Source organism: Sinohyriopsis cumingii, unplaced genomic scaffold (genome assembly GCF_028554795.1).
Source record: "Sinohyriopsis cumingii isolate HCF-2022 unplaced genomic scaffold, ASM2855479v2 utg002887l, whole genome shotgun sequence".
NCBI classification, from domain to species: domain Eukaryota; kingdom Metazoa; phylum Mollusca; class Bivalvia; order Unionida; family Unionidae; genus Sinohyriopsis; species Sinohyriopsis cumingii.
This window is the reverse complement of record NW_028316330.1, coordinates 362113-382655: the sequence shown is the minus strand read 5'-3', so window position 1 is coordinate 382655 and position 20543 is coordinate 362113. Positions and strand designations below refer to the sequence as shown.

Genomic DNA, 20543 nt, shown 5'->3' with positions numbered 1-20543 from the left:
CTGGTGCGACGATGATGACCCAAATGGGTTTTGGCGCCCCAAGACATCTGGCGCCCAAGGCAACACCCCCCACCCCCCGGGTTAGTACGCTACTTGTAGCAGTCATTTTTAGGGTAATGGCATTCTCTGAAGCGGCCATGAGAGAAGATTCGATTTTCACTACCATCATCCTTCACTGGTAATTATGGACTGAGCTCTTTTTTTACTTTACAGCAATAACAAAAGCAACCTACAGTAATTAAATGCAGCGTGTCCATCAATTTAAAACCTCTTTCTATAAGGTGTCCATGTGGCTTATAGTACCGTAAAGTATCAAACCAAACCATAATGAGAATTTTATCTCTCTCTCTCTCTCTCTCTCTCTCTCTCTCTCTCTCTCTCTCTCTCTCTCTCATTAACATCAGCACATACTCAAAACAGTTATTTCTAGAATGCAAGAACAAATATTTGTAGCGTTTATGGGGCAATATATATTTATGCGAATGCTTGTCTTTCAACATATTTTCGCTAAGACTTTAGTGTTACGTAAGTACAAAAGTTAATGGTAGCGCCGGTGCTTACAGTTTACATGTCTTGGGGCCGATTTCCGAAGACTTCATCTCGCATAGTAAGCAGGCAGCCAAGACTTACTTGAAAATCACCCCTCTCCTTTACCTAATGTCATTATGACGAAAACATAAGATGGAACATCTGTTTCTGTACGCAGCATGGACTTAGGCTGAAGCACCCTGAGTCATTGATTTCGCAGTGGTCAAACTTGGTGTCTCCGCGGTTTCGGATTCGATTCACTTTTTGCGGCACGTGTCATAGTCAGTGGTCGCCAATCTTGGCAGCTGGATTTACGTTCTCCAGTTTCCTTATATTGTGCCGTCTATAATGTGGAGTGTAAGTTATTAAAACCTGTCAGTTCTCGTATAAAAAATTACAAATAAATTATAACAAAACAACGTTTACACGTGTAAAGCACTTGACAGATGCCGCTACATGTTCTATTACCGGCATTATTATTATTATTATTATTGATGTTGCTGTTGTTGTTGCTGTTTGTTATAATTGGTAATGAAATCTACTATTCAAAATGGCGTAATTGTTTCATCAGCTCCAGCTATAGTTAGATCTGGTCCTATTCGGTCTAATTCGGTCATTCGTCATTGATTTAAAATGTCTGACGAATGGGGTATGAATCAGAGGGAAATATACATTTTCAAACAATGTACAATGGGTTTATTATTGTGGCAAGTCTTTGCTCTCGGACAATGACACTGACTGAACCATGATATCATCAGATTTACGTCAGGCACAATTAAGTGCGGGCTCGCTAAATAATGTTTTAGGGAAGGAAAGCAGTCACTGGTTTGGGGTACAGAGTGTTATGTTTCGTGCATATTTGTAATTAATTTTAATAAACACCCAATATATTTAATAGAAAAATATGTTTGATATAAAAATGTAATACTTTAAATTGACGCACAACATTTGATCGCAAATTTTCGATATTTTTCCTCAAATATTATATTTTTGATTTTATAGTTTCGAATATTAGATATAAATATACAATGTGAAAATACTCGAATATTTTTTATAATGAAAATATTCAAAAAATACAACACAGCGTATCACAGAAGCAGGACTTCCCCTGTCGCCAGAGTACAGGAGAGGTCTACGTAAAGAGCCTCTTTCTGAAGTGGAAGTGAAATGTTGGTGGATTCCTATGGAATTCCTATGTTGACAGAATTGATCGAAATTGCATTTTGCCACTCTTTTTAGTACAATAACAAAATTATTTTCTATTCTTTATACTTTCTGTGTCTGTCTTCACTAAACAAGTAACCCATCGTATACAGATAAATGTAACAATTTGTTGTCTGCAGTACGCGGCGTATCGACAGGAAACTGCTTTTATGACTCGGGTATCTGCCTGTCCAGGCGAGACAGGAATTCCTAGAATATCTGGATACACACTCTAGACATATATACTGGATACACACACTAAACATATATTCTGGATACACATTGCAGACATATATACTGGATACATACTCTAAACATATATACTGGATACACAGACTAGACATATACACTGAATACACACTTCAGACATATATACTGGATCCAAACACTAAACATATATACTGGATGCACACACTAAGCATAGAGACTGGATACACACTCTAAACATATATACTGGATACACACTCGAAAAATATATACTGGATATACACTCCAAACAAATATAATGGATACACACACTAAACATATATACTGAATACACACTCCAGACATATTTACTGGATACACTCTAGATATATATACTGCATACATACGATTGACATATATACTGGATCCACATACTAGACATATATACCGGATACACACTATATATATATATATATATATATATATATATATATATATATATATATATATACACTGGATACACACACTAGACATATACTGGATACACACACTTTACATATCTAATGGATGCACACGTTGGACATATATACCGGATGCACACGCTAGACATATATACTGGATGCACACACTAGACATATATACTGGATACATACTCTATACATATATTCTGGATACACACTCTAGACATATATACTGGATAAACACTCCAGACATGTATACTGGATCCACACACTAAACATATATACTGGATACACACTCTAGACATATAGTATAGATACACACACTAGACATATATACTGGATGCACACAATAGACATATACTGGATGCACACACTATACATATATACTGGATACACAATATATATATATATATATATATATATATATATATATATATATATATATATATATATATATATATATATATATATAGAGTGGATACACACTCTAGACATATATACTGGATACACACTCTATACATATATTCTGGATACACACTCTAGACATATATACTGGATAAACACTCCAGACATGTATACTGGATCCACACACTAAACATATATACTGGATACACACTCTAGACATATAGTATAGATACACACACTAGACATATATACTGGATGCACACAATAGACATATACTGGATGCACACACTATACATATATACTGGATACACAATATATATATATATATATATATATATATATATATATATATATATATATATATATATATATATATATATATATATATATATATATATAGAGTGGATACACACTCTAGACATATATACTGGATACACACTCTATACATATATTCTGGATACACACTCTATACATATATTCTGGATACACACTCTAGACATATATACTGGATACACACTCTATACATATATACTGGATACACACTCTAGACATATATACTGGATACACACTCTAGACATATATACTGGATACACACTCTAGACATATATACTGGATACACACTCTAGACATATATACTGGATACACACACTAGACATATATACTAGATGCACACACTAAACATATGTACTGGATACACACTCTAGAGATATATACTAGATTCACACTCTAAATATATAGGATGGATGCACACTAGACATATATACTGGATACACACTCCTGACATATATACTGGATCCACACACTAAACATTATACTGGATACACACTAAAGACATATATAATAGATATACACTCTAAACATATATACTGGATCCACACACTAAACATATATAATGGATACACATTCTAGACATATATACTGGATACACACTCTAAACATATTTTCTGGATACACACACTAGACATATATACTGGATACACACACTAGACATATATACTGGATGCACACGCTAGACATATATACTTGATGCACACACTAGAAATATATACTGGATACAAACACTAGACATAGATACTGGATGCACACACTAGACATATACTAAACAAAGTTTTCATTTGAAGCAACTAATACGGAAGATATGTGACTTTGGATAAATACCCCGCAAAAAATAGCAACAACTATCTTGTGCAAAGAATTTGAACAGAAAAAATTCGTCTGCATTATTCTCGTTTTTAAGTAATATCTGAAATTGTATATTAGATTTCTAAAACTCATGTCAGATGATGATGGTTGGTGTTAGAATGTGTTTTGGGGTTTGAATTCAGGAAGAAGTGATTGTAGAATCCCGGCACTCTGAAGGATTATTTTTTGTATATATGCAGTTCCGCAACATCAGATAAAGCACACACATACTTCGTAATTGATTTAGTTCTGATTTCATTGAATACCAATACGCCACGGTGTTGACAGCTAGGCTTCTTATGTGAATGTAACTTTTGAATGCCCAGTCATTCGATACAGTTTTGAGCAAAGCGAATCGAAGGTAAATCATTGTCTTTGGTAATGCAAATGGGACATATGGCGAAAAGGAACCTCTGAGGGGTAAATCATGTCTGTCACAATCAATATGCACTTAAATTCATCATAAATAAGACAGGACAACAGTGTAATGATATGACACCATGTATAGAGTCCGTGTCAAGAATGAGACGAAAAGCAGGACATCGAAAGGACTTAACATTTTCAGCATATTTTAAAGAAATTAATATTGAAACTAGCTTTTCTCTGTTCACTATGTGAAACTTACAGTTTGGGACGCTGCTTTGTTGTCTTTATTCATGCTTTCTAAATGTGATTTAACACCGAAACCTTTTAAAACGTGTTGTGTTTTTTTTTTAAAACAGACCATGATAAGTTACGCTCTATTATGCAAATGAAGACGTGCGATGATTAAGATAGTATGGAGCAACGCTGACGCATGACGTAATGGATTAATTACGAACGTGATGACGTCATAAATCACACTTTCTTCCCAACGAGAGAAAGCTCCGTAGGACCAGCATGACTTCGCCCCGAGTAAGGTTTAATTTGGGTGATGAAGAGAAGAAGGTTGAGCGGGGTCTTTCCCATAATCTACATCCGGTTCAGCGTTTAAATGAGGTCAGAAGTGCAAGGTTGCCAGACCGAGCGAAGGGTCCAACCAGACAAAAACGGCTTAATCACTCCACTGAAAATGGATTGCCAGTCATACAGGAATTAGAGGAAGGGTCCCAAAAGAAAAGGCATGTAGATTTATCAAGCGTGCCCGTTATTTCCCATGGAAATATTGAAAGTGGAAATAAAAAGTGTTTAAATATTGTTTGTGAGAATGATACAAAACAAAAGTCTCGAAAGATTCAGAGCCACGTTAAAAATTCCAACGTGTGGAATTCATCAGAGTCCCTTGAATCTCTCAACGTTTCGGAAAATATCGTCAGTGGAAGAAGTGAATTTCAGAAAGATGGAAGAAATAGCAAATTATCGTTTCAGTGCAACCGGGAGATAAAGTCGCAGGATGGCACCCACAGTGATAAAAGTAAAAAACAGGAGATTAAAAAGACACAAAAGAAAGAAAGTGAACCGAGAACTCTTGCATCAGACTATGGGGATTTATTTAATGTCTCTAAGAGTGATATCAGTGGAGAAAAGAAGTCTGGAAAAACTAAAAGCAAGGCAAAGATATCGACTTTTTGTAGTTTGCAGTCTATGGAGTCGTCTGATGGTACTGATGGTGGCATCAAAAGAAAAAACAAACTTCAGAACACACAGAGCAATGAGAAAGTGTCAAAAATGAAAGGGTATGAATCGCTACGGACATCTCAAAATGTGCAATTAAAATACGATCAAGCCCAAGCTGAAATTGCGTCTCAAAGTGTGCAATCAAATTACAATCAAATCCAAGCTGACACTGATATTTGTAAGAAGAGAAAGGATTATGGTCATTTGTCATTGTCATGTCTCAGAATGGTGAAGCCTGCCAAGGTGCGTAATCATGGGAATGTCAAGGATTGTAAAACCATCGAGCCTAAACCATGTATATGTGCTAATGGGGGCTGTGTAACGTGTCTGATTGGGAGAGCATCTAAAGCAATGGCAGTAGATATAGATAAGCTACTGTTAAAATCCGTTTTACCCCATGAGTTTTATGATAGATACTCAAGGATAACGAGAAACAGGCAGACAAGTGTAAATCAATCAGTACCAGAAGTTATTCAAATCTGCAAGCCGATGATATCATCTGTCCTTGCACCACACGCGCCATCTCCTGCTCGGCCAATGTCTTCTCCACCAGCGCCACCAAGTTCCTCTCTTGAAGGAGGCTCGCAAGAAATCGGATCAGAATTTGTTTTCTCTGAGACAGATTCGAAAACTTCTTTCGATGTCACTTTAGAAACGGGTTCACGTAAATGGAATGCTCATGCGCAATGTAAGCGAAAATGTAATCCCCTAGTGCAAATGGACGAAACTACTGGCACGCGCGTGGCAATCATTCGGAGACCTAAAAGTCTGGTGTTGAGAAAGGTACCAAATTGCACAAAGTCGAAACATGAAGAAATTATTGAATGTAAGTATAAAAACATTCAGACTAATGCTTGTTGTGTCTCAGTCTGATTTTGATTGATTTGATGTTTGCAACACATTTTCTGCCGAGTGGCATATAGCATTTACTCTCGCTCTCTCTCTCTCTCTCTCTCTCTCTCTCTCTCTCATATGAGAATATGACAAAGGGTTTGAAAAGTTTTCGGAAGCTTACGTTATTATAATTTTGGTTGTACAATATGACCAAATATTGTTAATAGGTGATCAACGTGTATATGTCATGTCAGCATCTACAACGCTAGTTGACAGTTTCCTCTGTCTTGAAATCATTTTTGTGTGCCTGTGTGTGTGGCTATTAACGTAAATAGACATCAAAACAAAAAAGGGAGGGGCTATGTTCAAGAATGGTAACACGGTCTCTTTCATTTCATTTCGTTTGATTTCTCAATGTTTTGTAGATAGGTTTTGTATTTCTTCGAATCCTCGGAGTGGGGTGGGGAGGGAAGGCGGGGAATGGGAATACTGAAACAGAATTTTATTCTACCTAGAAATCTTTTGACACGGTATGGCATGACGGATAATTCTATAAACTTTTACAGATCGGTATCAATCACGTACTATGGATTGTGATTGTCAACCTAGATACAAATATGTATAGCAGACTTTTCAGTTCAATAAGAATTTCTAAACAATTTTCTCGGTGTTAAAAAGCACACTGTAAGGTGGAATAATATCCCTTTGGCTTTACATTGTCTTTATCAATGAACTGTTTGATATTTTAACAACTTGCAACTTTGGTTTTTTTATTCGTCGACAACCCGTGTCATTGTTCTACTGTAGCAGATGATACGCTTCTTCTGGGTCTTTCAAAAATGGCATCAATCACTTACCGAAGATAAGTTTTCAGTACTCGATAGAATTTGGGATGCAGATGCAATTTCAATAAAAGTAATATTAGTGTTTGACTGAAAGCTCATCTGACTACAAAATAAAAAATACAGGTGTTGGTTCCTGTGATCTTATGTTGTACTAGAAACAGACTCACGTAGACGTTTAGGCTCAAATACATCTAAGTACAGCAAGATCGATTTTAGGATAAAAGAAGTTTAAGATAAACAACAAGTTCCCTGTTTATCTTTATTGATATTAGAGTTAAGGAGCATGGCTGTACTTGCAACCAACATTCTGTATGAAACGAGTGCATTACCCGCGCATTGTATGGTTATGTAACCTGGTACAACCCCAGCCCCTAGCACTTACATTTGAGATACGTTATCGTATTGCATTAAGCATATGCAGTTACTATCTGAATACAGATGAACTGATATTGCACTGATTTTACTGGGTTTTGTACCCATTGAAGTTTACATATATATGAATAAGATGTTTTCCCTGGAGCAACTCTGTAGATTGCCTGTAGCCTATTTTTCAAAAAAAAAAAAAGCATTTTTACTCTGTCTCTTCAACTATCAAAACTCAAATGTCAAAACAAAACAAATTGGTTTTATTCCTGACATTTATAAAATACTGAAAATTTGACTTAAATAAGTGTATTGAATCGTTCATAATGCATGGTCGATTCCCATTTTTTTAATAAAAAAAACCTCACTGGAAACGTATTGTTTAATACAAAGTTCTTACATCATATGAAACTGTTTTGAAATGTATACTAGCTGAAGATGCATCGCTCAAAAGATTTCAGAAGTTATTGCTTGATAGCAGTTTGATCCCGTTTGTCTTATGGGAAGTTCCTAGTAAGTTTCCATCTTCTCTTGAATCATGTTGAGTTGTTGCCAATATAGTGTCAAAGTTGTTTTCATCTGCATATGATGCCTTTTGTAATCGCTGTCATACCTTGTGTATCTATGTTGTTGGTCATTTCATAGGAACATATGTCGTCCTTACATCAGACTTGGATAGGTTTTGGTACCACATTTTTGATCGATTCAGAGTACACTTTTACATGTACTTAGGCTAGTTGTCTGATATTTCTTTTGTCCAGACCTACTAGCTCTTATAAGCAATTATCAAATTATGAATTTTCATCTCCTGTGTATCACAACTGTTGCTTCCATGTGGAAAAAGTACACAAGAAACGTTGACAAGGCGCTATTCTGATATCCAGTGTGTTATATACCCCTATTGCTCATTTAAAATGTATGCTTAACGATGCGATGTAAGCTTCTGAACTCCTGTCTTCTATCGCATTTTACGTCCTCAGGGTGCAGAAAAAGGAATCATCTAATCATATTTGCCTAAACATCTGAAATGCTATCGCTTACTTCTGTGCTGGCGCAGCGTCCACATAATCACGTCAAAAGTTACGTTTTCTATTTAATACTTCATAGTTTCTTTTCTCAAGTAGCCGCTAAGATCTTGTATTTGTATGGCTGATTGTACTGTTTGCAATGCGGAGGAATCAATCAATCAATCAAACAATCGATCGATCGATCAACCAATCAATCAACCAACCATTCATTCATCAATTAAATCAATTGCCTGTAGCTTCTCGTGTGTCGGTGGTTCTTTCCGGGGTTTTCCCGTGTTCTTCCTCCACCATTAATACTGGCCGCCATGTATAGCCTATCTTGTGCTGATAAATGGCGTTATACCCTACAACAACAACATTCAATCAATCAATCAATATGAGAATACGATAAAGGTTACGAAAAGTTTTCAGAAGCTTACGTTATAATAATTTCAGTTATGCAATATGGCATAGTAATGTAAATGGTTGATCAACGTATGTCTTTCATGTCAGCCTATACAACGCACGTTGACAGTTTCCTCTGCCTTGGAAATCGGATTTTATTAATATGCTATTAAAATCAATAGACGGTCAAATGCAAAACTGGGGGGTGGGGGCTGGGGATTTTTCGTTTGATATCTGATTGATTGTTAATATGTTCAGTATTTCTCCGAACCCTTGGGGAGTGGGGGTAAAGTATACTGAAGTAAAATTTTATTCTTGTGTTCCAATGACTAAAAACAGAGTTTCTAACATGATTCGCCATCAGTAAAACTTAGTCAAATTAAGCAACTATCTATAATATTAAATATTTATGTAGTTCTGGAAGAGAGTAAAATGTATTGCAACACCACGTATTTTTGGCGCAATAAATGCTTGAATACATGGAGTCATTCCGATTTCAGAACCCACTGCATGTATACTAGAGTAAAAGTTAGTAGACCAGACAGACTAAAGCATTTAGTGATGCTGATCTACTTTGAGTAGAGAGCAGCGATTTTGGCTGCTATTGTACAGGTAAATAGTTCAGGATTAGAAATAACTATACTACATAACTAATTTTAAATAGTAAAATGTTATAATAAATTAATAAATAAATACATAAATAAATTCTAGTGTCAGTTTTTTCTGTTATAAAACTAGCCAACAATTTCTGAAACACTCATATTTTATATAAAGAAACCTACGCTCAATTCCTATACGCAATAAATAAAAACAAAATTATGTAACTCAGAAATAATTTCAGCACCGTTTTTATCTGCAAATATATCAGAATCCTTACTATAATTATATTTAAATCAGATTGTTTAAATAATTGAATACTACGAAATAAAGACAGACAGTCATTCGATGACAAGATAAATGCACAATTTGTGCCACACCAAATATTGTTGGTCAATGTATTGGTCATTATTGAATTTTATTGTGTTACCAAGAAAACGATAAAAACATCGTCGAAATCTTATTGCATTGAATCTTTCTCTTTGATGTATATATCTGAGAGCAAGGTTCAGTTGGGAACCAGTGCAATCTAAAGCCGGCCATTAAGAAAGCAATATACCTTGTATGGCCAATAAGGAGGTTGCGATAAATCAATCCACACAACATCGGGGTGTGGAAAAAGATTGAAAAATTTCTATAGGAAATGCGTCCACCATCTTGGACTGGTAATTAGTGAAGTTTCGATTTAACAGCCCTACTTGCAGAAGCTTATAAATCTTGGGATCAGCATTTCGAATAAAATTGATAACAATATTAAATAAATTGCATTTCTCACATATTTTAAATAGTTGAAGTTAGATATATATATATATATATATATATATATATATATATATATATATATATATATATATATATATATATATAAAATTTACTTTTAGTTAAATAAATCAGAAATAGATATCATCTTTTTAAAATCTTGCAACTAGAAAAATCAAGAAAGGAGATGTTGCTACTGGACAAATACTAAATATATGATTGACTGTAAAACAAAGTCTAAACTTAAGAAAAGGCCATCGATAAAAAAGAAGCAAAGTACAAAAACAAAGTTGAATGAACCTGAAAAGCTGACATTATCGTCACTGAAGAGATTTGGAACAGTGTTGTTTAATATTTTTTCCATGTGAGATTTTAAGAAATGTTGATCGGCTTCTCCTGTAAATACAACTATTATAATAATTATAATAAAGGTATAAAAGCACCAACAACAAAGTAACCGCAAACATTTTGTTATCAAGCATATCTGAAGAATTTATATGTTCATTGTGTTCTGTTCGCCTTTTGAGATATATATGCTTACCGTTTCTAAACTGGTATTATATGTCACCACAGAACAAAAGCATCAATATAAATTATTGTTTGTTTATGTCATAGTCAGTATGTTTCTGTTATAAATTAACACGTGTCTTTTGAATGTCCAAATATAGGAGAGCATCGGCACACCTGATTTAGACCTTGTGTAAATCCCTAACATCATACTATAATGATTCTTGCTATATAATTTGTACCAACTTTCTCTTCTTTTTTGTTCTCATAAATTTCTTGGGGTCTTATAACGGATTGTTTATCATCTTTTGTAAAACCGCTCCTGATTACCTCGGTATTGATGGCATGGGTTTAACCCATTTTCAAAGAGTAACTCGATTTCAGTAAATTGCTGTTGTATCGAACCAGACTATATAGTTTCATCATCTTGTAAATCGTTACCGTCATCGGCAATAACATAACACAATTTCATTTTTGAATGTGTCACATATTTTGGTAAATTTACCATTTATTGTCCATTTGTAGCTTTGCTTTCTTAAAGTCAATAGTTCCATTTACGTTTTAGCTGTGTTCGTTAACCTTACAAAATATAGTGTTAAATTTTACTTCAGTTATTTGAGTTGAATACATAATGGTTGGATTGAGGCTTCTTACGTTCAGATTGCAATTATCTCACCGGAATTAACATCAAATGATACACTCATTAGACTAATTTTCACTCATTTGACTACTTTGGTACATTAAACTATTTTGACCCTTTTGTATTAAATATCAGTAGGAAATCCCACTAGCTGAGCTGTTGTCAGCAAACTTAGCAGTTTAGTTGATTCTACCAAATATTCAATGTTACGCCGTGCTCTTTATCCGTTTATAAATTCAACACTGACCAATCTTAAAGCATAGCTATCCAAAGTGATTAATGGGTTATACGCAGAAATATTTTCATTACAATGTAGTTTGATTTCGTTAAACGCATTTGCTAAATTAACTTTTTTAAACCGAGATGACCAATTTATTTCATTAAACGGAACAGCAGGACAATTAGGTGCTGTACATTGTTAAACTTTATAAATCTTAAGTCACCATAGAAGATGTGGTATTCCAAAGTGAAAACACAGCAGTCGTAGAGTGTATTACTTTTGGGCCTTAGTCATCTAACGTTTGTAGCCGTTTCTTTGTGTTCAAAAAAACTTCATATTTTACGTGTCTATGATTTAACATAGTTAAATTCATTTATCTATGTCAGACTGTTAGTTTTTGCTAACTATAATATTAACACGAAATTGGATTTGCTTCAGTTAATACATTGAGCCTTTTTAACTGTTTTTCCTTCACACTCTATATTTCTCTGCTGATTTTTTTCTCTGTGCTGTTTTTCAAATAAATGTGTTCATTTGCTCCCTCCTTTACATAATCTAATATGTCTTCCCATACCTACTGATTTTGTTAGTTTTATGGCAATTTGTTGTCATTGAAGCTTATATGAATGGGATACGATTGTACATAGTAAAATTGTGTCTTCTTGTAATGCACAGCTGATTGGGTATTTAATTAAATCCATCCAGTTCAATGTGAAAAAATGTTAAATGTTGTCTTGATTGCATCAACTAGCATTTCATCGGCCTTTCTCTTTATGTTCAAAATTTCGTACATCTGTTTTAGTCTTTTACGGGGTCTTTTTCTTTCTCTTCATGTTGTGATAACCAGCTTTATAGTTTCAGTGACATCTCCTTTGTTTTAACTTCTTCTGTGACGTCATTTCTTACTCAGTTGAAACATTGGCTATGTTGTTTTTCATGTGAACATTTATGTACTTAACTTTAATCTTTTAACGGATTTCCTATTTCTTGTTACCTGTTTTTTGTCATCAATACAATTCACACACCGTGGATTTTTTACACCCTCATTTTCTAACATATTGTTTTTTTTTTCTTCAACATTTTTCACGTTACAGAAACTCGTTATCTTTCATAACCTGAATTTTGTGCTTCCTGTAAGTGCTGTTCATGCACCCTTTTTGAGCAGTCTCCAATGGAAAAAGTGTATTTTGATCATATATTTTAATGGAATAATATTCGGCTGTTTGCCAGCCCTTGATCGATTCATCCTTTTCACTTTGCAAACATAAATATTTTCGTCTTCAAAATCCTTTAAACATTTTATCTGTCATTTTACTTCGCCGTATATAGGTAACTCTTTAGCATATAACTTGCCCTCTGTATCCTCTCCATTTAAGTCTTCCAGTTTGTAAAGTACCTGATCACTTCAAATTATTTGCCTGATTTTAAAATTGTCTGAGGTAAAGTCAGTAACATAGCTGTTGCAAATATTATTTAATACTTTGAAATTCAAACTGCTCCACCTGTTTAAATTTAGCATTTCAGATAAATCAGTTGTTAGATACCCAAATCTATGATTCCATAATTTTTATATTTTTATTCTTTACACGCCTTTACTGGAGTTATGTCTATTGATGTGCGTGTTGTGCTATTATAACCATCGATTAGCTTTAGTAACACGTTAACCCATTTTCTGCTTTTATTTTGAGTGAAATAGTTCCAAATTACTGTGGTAAGTTATGTTAAACCTTTTCAGTATAGATGCAAATTAAAAAGCACTTGATGTTTCCTTTTTCAACAAATCCTTTATCTTTTGTTGTAAAACTATTTTCCACCCATCAAATTGTATATTTTTAGACTTTTGCTCTATGAAAATTGATTAGAAAGCATTACACACACGCGCGCGCGCGCGCACGCATGCACGCACACACACACACACACACGTGCGCATGTAACCTCCCTTTTTCGTTTGACTTTCATACCAATAATGTCTGCCTGCCATTGGTCATCCACTTGACTAGGATCGAAAATCTTCTGCAGGAAAGTCGTTTTCTCGCTTGTTTGTGTAAATTGTAGGCTGTATGCATGGTGTTCAGTTGGACAGTCTTTAAAATTATCATATTTTTGTCTTTTTGCTAATATTAAGATTAATTTAGCCCCAAAATGTTTGATTTTAATGTGTAGCATTTGGCTTTCACAATCGTAGCATAAGTGGCTTTAAAATATTCTTTTTTGTCCTGCTCTGAAAAGTATACCGTAGGAGTGGTTACATCGTTTTAATGTTGACCATTTAAACAACAAAAGCTTTCCTCAACACGAAATCTTGCTTTCAGCAATTTGCAGGGTCTCAGAAAGAAAGAGTTCCCTGATTTTCTGGGTGTATTGAACACACAAGTGCCATACGTCAACTCATCAGAGAGACAAGGATTCAAGATGACAAGCGTGTGGATATATCTTGTCTATGGTTCAATACCTACAAGCAAATTGACTGAGCTCTTTTCAGTTACCAGACTTGCTGATTTAACGAGCTTTTGACGACCACTAGAAGTGTAGAACAGTTACTTAGGATGTATTACAATAATAATCAGCTACGATTTACGGTGGAGAAGTCCATCGCTTTATGGATTGCGCTGGAAAGTGGTATCATCACAGGATCTACCATCTATTTTGTACTATATGTCATGGACATGAACCTCATAATCAATACACCAGAACGGGAGACAAAAAGGCCAAAACAATGTTATGGATATGCATGCCAACCATTCATGGATGAATGGATGACCTGACAGTCACCACTGACACGCATGGCCAGGAAAGATGCGAGTTGAAAGCGCTGAAGGAGACTGTATCGTATGCTCGCATGAGGTTTAAGTCAACGAAGTCCATGAACTTGGTGATAAGAAGCGATCGAGTCACTTCCCAGTTATGATGAAGACGAAAGATAAGGAAGTCCCATCTATCTTGAATAATCCTATCTAGTGCGTTGAAAAGTTGTTTGATGCGAAGCTGACAGACACGAATGGCATCAAACGGCTAACGCATCAGGTAGAAGTGGTTTGAAAGATTGACAGATTAAAACATCCCTAGAAATTCAAGGCAACGTTGTACCAAAATGGACTACTGACTAGACTGCTCAGGCAAGTAACGATATACGAGATAGCAACGACAGCTGTGGAGATCTTAGAGAAAACAAACAGCAAGTAGCAGACAGCTCGGAGACCCACCATCCTTCATAGAAGTTTGCTCTACACCAGGTCCGGAATGATCAATCTAACATTGGCATCAGTGGTGGAAGAGTACAATGTGGTCAAAGCAAAGATACTTATGATGCTGAAACACTCGCATAACAAGGAGATCGCTGCTGAAGGCAGGAAGTCAGTACTGGTAGAAAGTAGTGTCCTATGGAGTTGAATCAGGAGAAAATAGTCTCCGGCACAAGGACAGTTAGAACAGGCTACTTTGCCCGATGGATGGAATTACGAACCTCAACGGATCCAGTTAAGGTTCTGTTAAATCTTTCCATCACACGTGCATTTGTGTCTGAATAAGTTATAAGTAGTCGGTGTTTTTTTTTTCTTCCAGCAAATGTGTTTATTGTAAGTCTTTTTGATTCATCAAACTGTATCAATCTTAGTTTCTAATATAATCGTGCATGTGATCTTGCTTTTAACTTTTACTTGATCAGCCGAAGAGTATTTTAGAAGTATCAGCACTGTAAAACTGTATTTTATGCATGTGTTTTTGTCACAAGCTTGCATGTCAACATATGTCTGCCTGCTACTGTTCATCCACGTGACTAACAAATGCAATTCTATATCGCATCTTGTTTATTTGTGCAATGTGTTGCATTCAATGCTGAGTGAACCGTTCTTTAAACTCATTGCATTTTGTTTTTGTCACGTTTAATTCTTTTATTGTAAGCACCTGGACATTCCAGATCGTACTCAGTGTTGGATTACCAAATAGGCAGAGTAGGAACCGACCTCTGGACCCCACGCCTTTTAGGGACCCCGCGAGAGAACGGATCAAAATAATATTGATTTGATCTCGAAAGAAAATTACAATCAATTTTTCTTAAATTGTTTCCAAAAGATATTAAAAAAATGAATCAAAGAAACGAAAACTTTACGATAAAGACTCCTTAGAGTAATTAATGTATTAATGTAATATACAGGGGGCCCCAAGATTTCGACTTCCTAAGGGCGTCCACGGGGTTTAATCCGGCACTGATCGTACTAAAGATTTCTAAAATGTTACTTTTGTACGTCGTAAAAAAAAAAACACCCTCCTCCCCTTAATATATGTCATGATTGATAAATTATATCTGGTTGTTATAAACAGGCCAACAGGAGGACAGTCTATATTGTGTACATTTATTTTCAGCATTTGCAACGTTTTCAATCCTTTCCAAGAATGCATGGTTTTAAATTTATGTTAAATTTTGCCATTGCGACAGCTGCTTCTAAACTAGCCACTTTATTTAATGACTCAACATGTACCGTCAGAAACAACCTTTTTCATATAATTTCTGTTTGTTTTATTGAATATGGTGTTGGTTAACCTTATAAATTTTACATCCTTAAGTCGTACTGCAAAATGTGGAGAAAACAAGTTTATTTGCCGGCATCCAATACATAAGTATATTCCTGTTTTATATTTACTTGTTTTAGCCATCCTACACAAAGGATGATATTACATTTTACAACGTCATTATCATTGAAAATTAATTTTTAAATCTGCACCTTTTATCGTACAAATGAGTGAAATGTTTTTATGTGTGAAACCCACAAATGCTTTTACTTTGTTTTGCTTTTTTTTTTGTAAACCGTCTAGCTTTGGCCATACTTCGATCCCATACACACCTATAAACAAATATGTATTATCTCTTAATACCTACATTGTTGCTTTCATATCTTCAATTCAAATTCATTTAGCGTTTTGATGTTATTTATGATATGTAAAAAGCTGTCATATTATTATTCTGCGTTTGCTGTGCTCCACTCAAAACAATGCAGCTTCACGAATTATTTTAGTTTGTCTGGTCTAGTAATATTTTGAGAACTGCACAATTAATGAATTCTCTTGTTGGAGTTCCTAGTGTATTGATTTATTGCTTGCAAGTGGGCGAAGACCACTCTAAAATTACGTGTAGTCTTATTAAATTTTACAATTGTCTACATCGCCAAATCTATCGACCTATCTTTGAACTCAGAAGGTGAATTAGCCGAGTTCATACACATTAAAATCAAAATAACTTGTTCAAATATTTGCATTGGAAGTGATTGGTATTTTATCTTATAGCAAATGGAAAATGCAACAAAAAATATAAGCTCTCTGGAGATTTGTTTGTGCCCTTGAAGTACACCGTGTTATGATTCTTTTGCTAAGTAAATTTTGAGTTTTATTTAATTCATATTCGCACTTATATCTACATATCGTTCCAAGAATATATTAATTTATTTATGTATTCCCATATATCTGTGTTGTAGCCCCGTACGCTGTGGAAAGCCTTGGCGTGACCTTCTGTATCCCTGACTACAATCCTTGGATGAAAAGGAAGCAGTCAAATGAGCAGAAACTTGTACCCTCCTTTGTGGAAAAACTCTCCAACTTAGCCCCGCGACCAGAGTATCAAGTCCTGTTTACTCCATTTTCAGACTAAAGAGAGAAGAGCAAATAAGAAGTGATGTCACTACATTAAATGTGCATTCTTCGTGTATTTTTGTTCAATAATGAAGCCATAGCCAGTGAGATTACATTTAAATGTATGGAATGTGTTCTTTTCCAGTAAGCTATATTTACTGGCTGCTGTTTGGTTATGTTTGATTTGTATTGACTATAATTTCAATGTAATGAATGAAATTACCTTCCATCCAAGTCATCCATTATCACGCTATTTTGCAACACACTATTTTTATTAAATTGTTCCAAGGATGAAATTCAGTTAAAATGGACGATCTTAGTCTGCAGCCTGACATAACCTACCACGTCTTAAAATTTCGTTTGGATGGTATACGTCATGACATTCAGAACTGAACAACAGGCTTTATTGATCCCTGAATTTACATGTCACAAGTGGTCTAGAATATTCACTTCTGGTGGATGTATTTTTTTGGAAAAGAGGTAAAGAAAGGCGCTTGAAATCATGATCGTCCTCGACAACGTGTAAAGAAGTATTGATCAATGCGTACGTTTTAGAAATAGACAATACTCTAGGCAATTTAGACATTTGATATGAGATAAACCGATCAAGTAAATGATTGGATTAAAGTCCAATCATACGATTGTAATGATACAACTATGATTTCTATAGGTTCCTACATTACTAGTGAACAAAATATCCACTTTTTATTTTTTTAAATTTATTTTGTAAGGTTGCTGCTTTAGTCGATACGTTGTAGTATCGAAGTAAATTATTGTTATGTAATAGTTCTGTTTTTGTCGAAGTCTTTCTTTTAATGTATTTTGCCTTTGCAGGCAATGTATTATCTCATAGATTTTGCCCTTGCAAACAATGTATTATCTCATATAGATTTTGCCCTTGCAGACAATGTACTATCTCATATAGATTTTGCCCTTGCAGACAATGTACTATATCATATAGATTTGATATTATCTCATATAGATTTGATAATTCTATTTATTCAAAAGCAACACGAACCAGTGCCAGATTAAACCCTGTGGAGGCCATTAGGCAGTCGTAATCTTGGGGCCACCTCGCAAATTATATTCTAATAGGTTTTATCAATATTATTTTGATCCGTTGTCGCGAAGCCCCTAGGCCGGTGCCTACTTTGCCGATTTGGTAATCCGGCACTGACACCAACTTTAACAGTGAAAACTCAAAATCCTACACAGGCTAAATAAAGACCATGCTAAAAACCAAAAATATAATTGGAAATGATCTGCGGAAGTTTAAGGCAACTTCCTTGTGTCAAATATGTATTGAATGTAGTAAATATCCAGCCACTATCGTGCAAACCTGTCACTCCCTAAGTTAAAAAGTCATCGGTTTGCCTACTTAAAGTCATTCTAGAGTGGTCATTCCTTGAATAGGAGTGGCGCAAAATTCAGTTTATCAGCAACTACTGGAGCGGATGTGCACGCTCTTTTAGGCATTTCATTTCGGGGATGGCATGAGAGGGTGCAAACGTATTGGTTATGCTGTACTTTTATTATGTATGTCTGAAACCGAGAATGGTGTAAGGTGACGTTGTTTGCATTTAAGAGCTATTGGTAATACGAATTGGCTTAACGGATGGGTGAGTGGGTGTGGTGTAGTTAAATATCACGTATACGTACTGAGTTTGAAGTTATATATTATTAACTTCAAAAGCTGTCATTTAAATGTTCAGGTATAATCTTTTATGCGGAATATGCATTTAGTTTAGCTCGAGTAGGCAATGTGATATTGTATTTTACGCGCAGTAGATCGCGGCATTGAGATGTTATTGAGCTGTTGCATTGTAATTATCGTGTTGTATGAAGACTAAGCAAGATGCAAATAAAGTTATATTTTTCTTACATATCGGGCCTTGCCTACAATACACGTGGCAAACATAAAAAAATACACGAGAACTGTGTTGCTGTTTTCATCATAAAATGTTGTTTGTGGCCAATACAGGCCTTCCTACCTTTTTATGAACTATTGGCAAAGGTTGTTCAGGACTAACGAGAATCCATTTTATTTGCAAATAGCAAGTGCAGAATAACAATTCATGTTAAATTTCTCGAAATTTTATTCAAATTCCACTCCTCTTTCCCACTAAAAAATTATTCATAAGTGTCAGTGGCATTTCATTTTCACCACATACATGTCCATATTGCTGTACACTGCATCAAAGTATGTTGACAAAAAGGTATGGAATTGTTTTTATTATAAAATTATTCTTTCACACACTCAGTGTAAAAGGGTGCATGATACTTGCATGAAAGAAATGGAGCATCACTATTGCTATCATTTTTAACCGTTTCTTCAGAGTACCATCCTCCACTCACATGTGTTGAATTGTACATTACCAATAGCCCTTAAACATAGTAGAGAGAATATTGACATACTTCCATCCCACTTGCGTGTACTGTGAATGAAATTTCTGTATATGTGTTATATGTGAAACAACAAACTGCCTAAATCAGACATTTGGTCGAAATGTTTGCTCACGTGTGCTCAAACAGTACACTTGAAATAGCCCAAAGTACGCTAACTTTAGCAATTATGGTAGTATAATATTGGGACTTCGAGAACGTCTGCTCACTTCAATTCCCGTGCCAGAAACCCCATTAGAAACGTCCCATATCTTTTCTCCATTGCATACGCGACCATCTGTGCTTGCAGCCCACTTGAGTCCGTATGGCAGCTTTGTTTGTCGCTGTAGTCACAATTTCAGCACCACCAAGGCCAGCGGTGCTTGCGGTGATGATTTAGAAAATAGCATCTGCGAACACACAAATGCATTTACATTTCGAGAGTAAACTGCTGTCACTGCGATTTCACCACGTATCTGTAGTTCCGCTTCAATTATATTTTCGCATCAGTAGCTTTGAGGGTCCATCATTGTTCTTCTATTAATATTCTCATTGTGAAGTATAAACGCTTCACTGGCTGGTCTTGTTCGGGTGCAAGATGCATACGCACTTCCAACCAATTACCTTGTTTCATTGGTATAACTGTCATGCACTTGTAGAAAATATCTTCTTGTGGAATATTTATGTCTGCATCGTTTGTGAATTCTGGGGTTTAGCACATTTCGTTCATTTAGAAACACATAGATTACGCACGTCTCTAGGTGTTCTACCTTTCTCCCAAGAAATGTTATACGGACAAGC

At 35.2% G+C, this 20543-nt stretch overlaps 1 protein-coding gene across 2 annotated transcripts in view; it reads left to right on the top strand.

Moving 5' to 3' along the window:
• The window catches only part of LOC149769997 (hormonally up-regulated neu tumor-associated kinase homolog A-like), a 50328-nt gene extending 31085 nt beyond the window's left edge, over positions 1–19243 (top strand). The window contains exons 1-2 of one of the 2 annotated variants that reach the window (XM_089949570.1): positions 4319–6387; positions 17207–19243. In XM_089949570.1, the coding sequence (XP_089805696.1) occupies positions 4845–6387; positions 17207–17379 (1716 nt within the window). In that variant the 5' untranslated portion in view covers positions 4319–4844 and the 3' untranslated portion in view covers positions 17380–19243. Of the gene's footprint in view, positions 1–4318; positions 6388–17206 lie in introns of those variants that run through there. The other variant, XM_089949571.1, reaches the window with a different exon arrangement.
• Positions 19244–20543: the final 1300 nt, after the last annotated feature.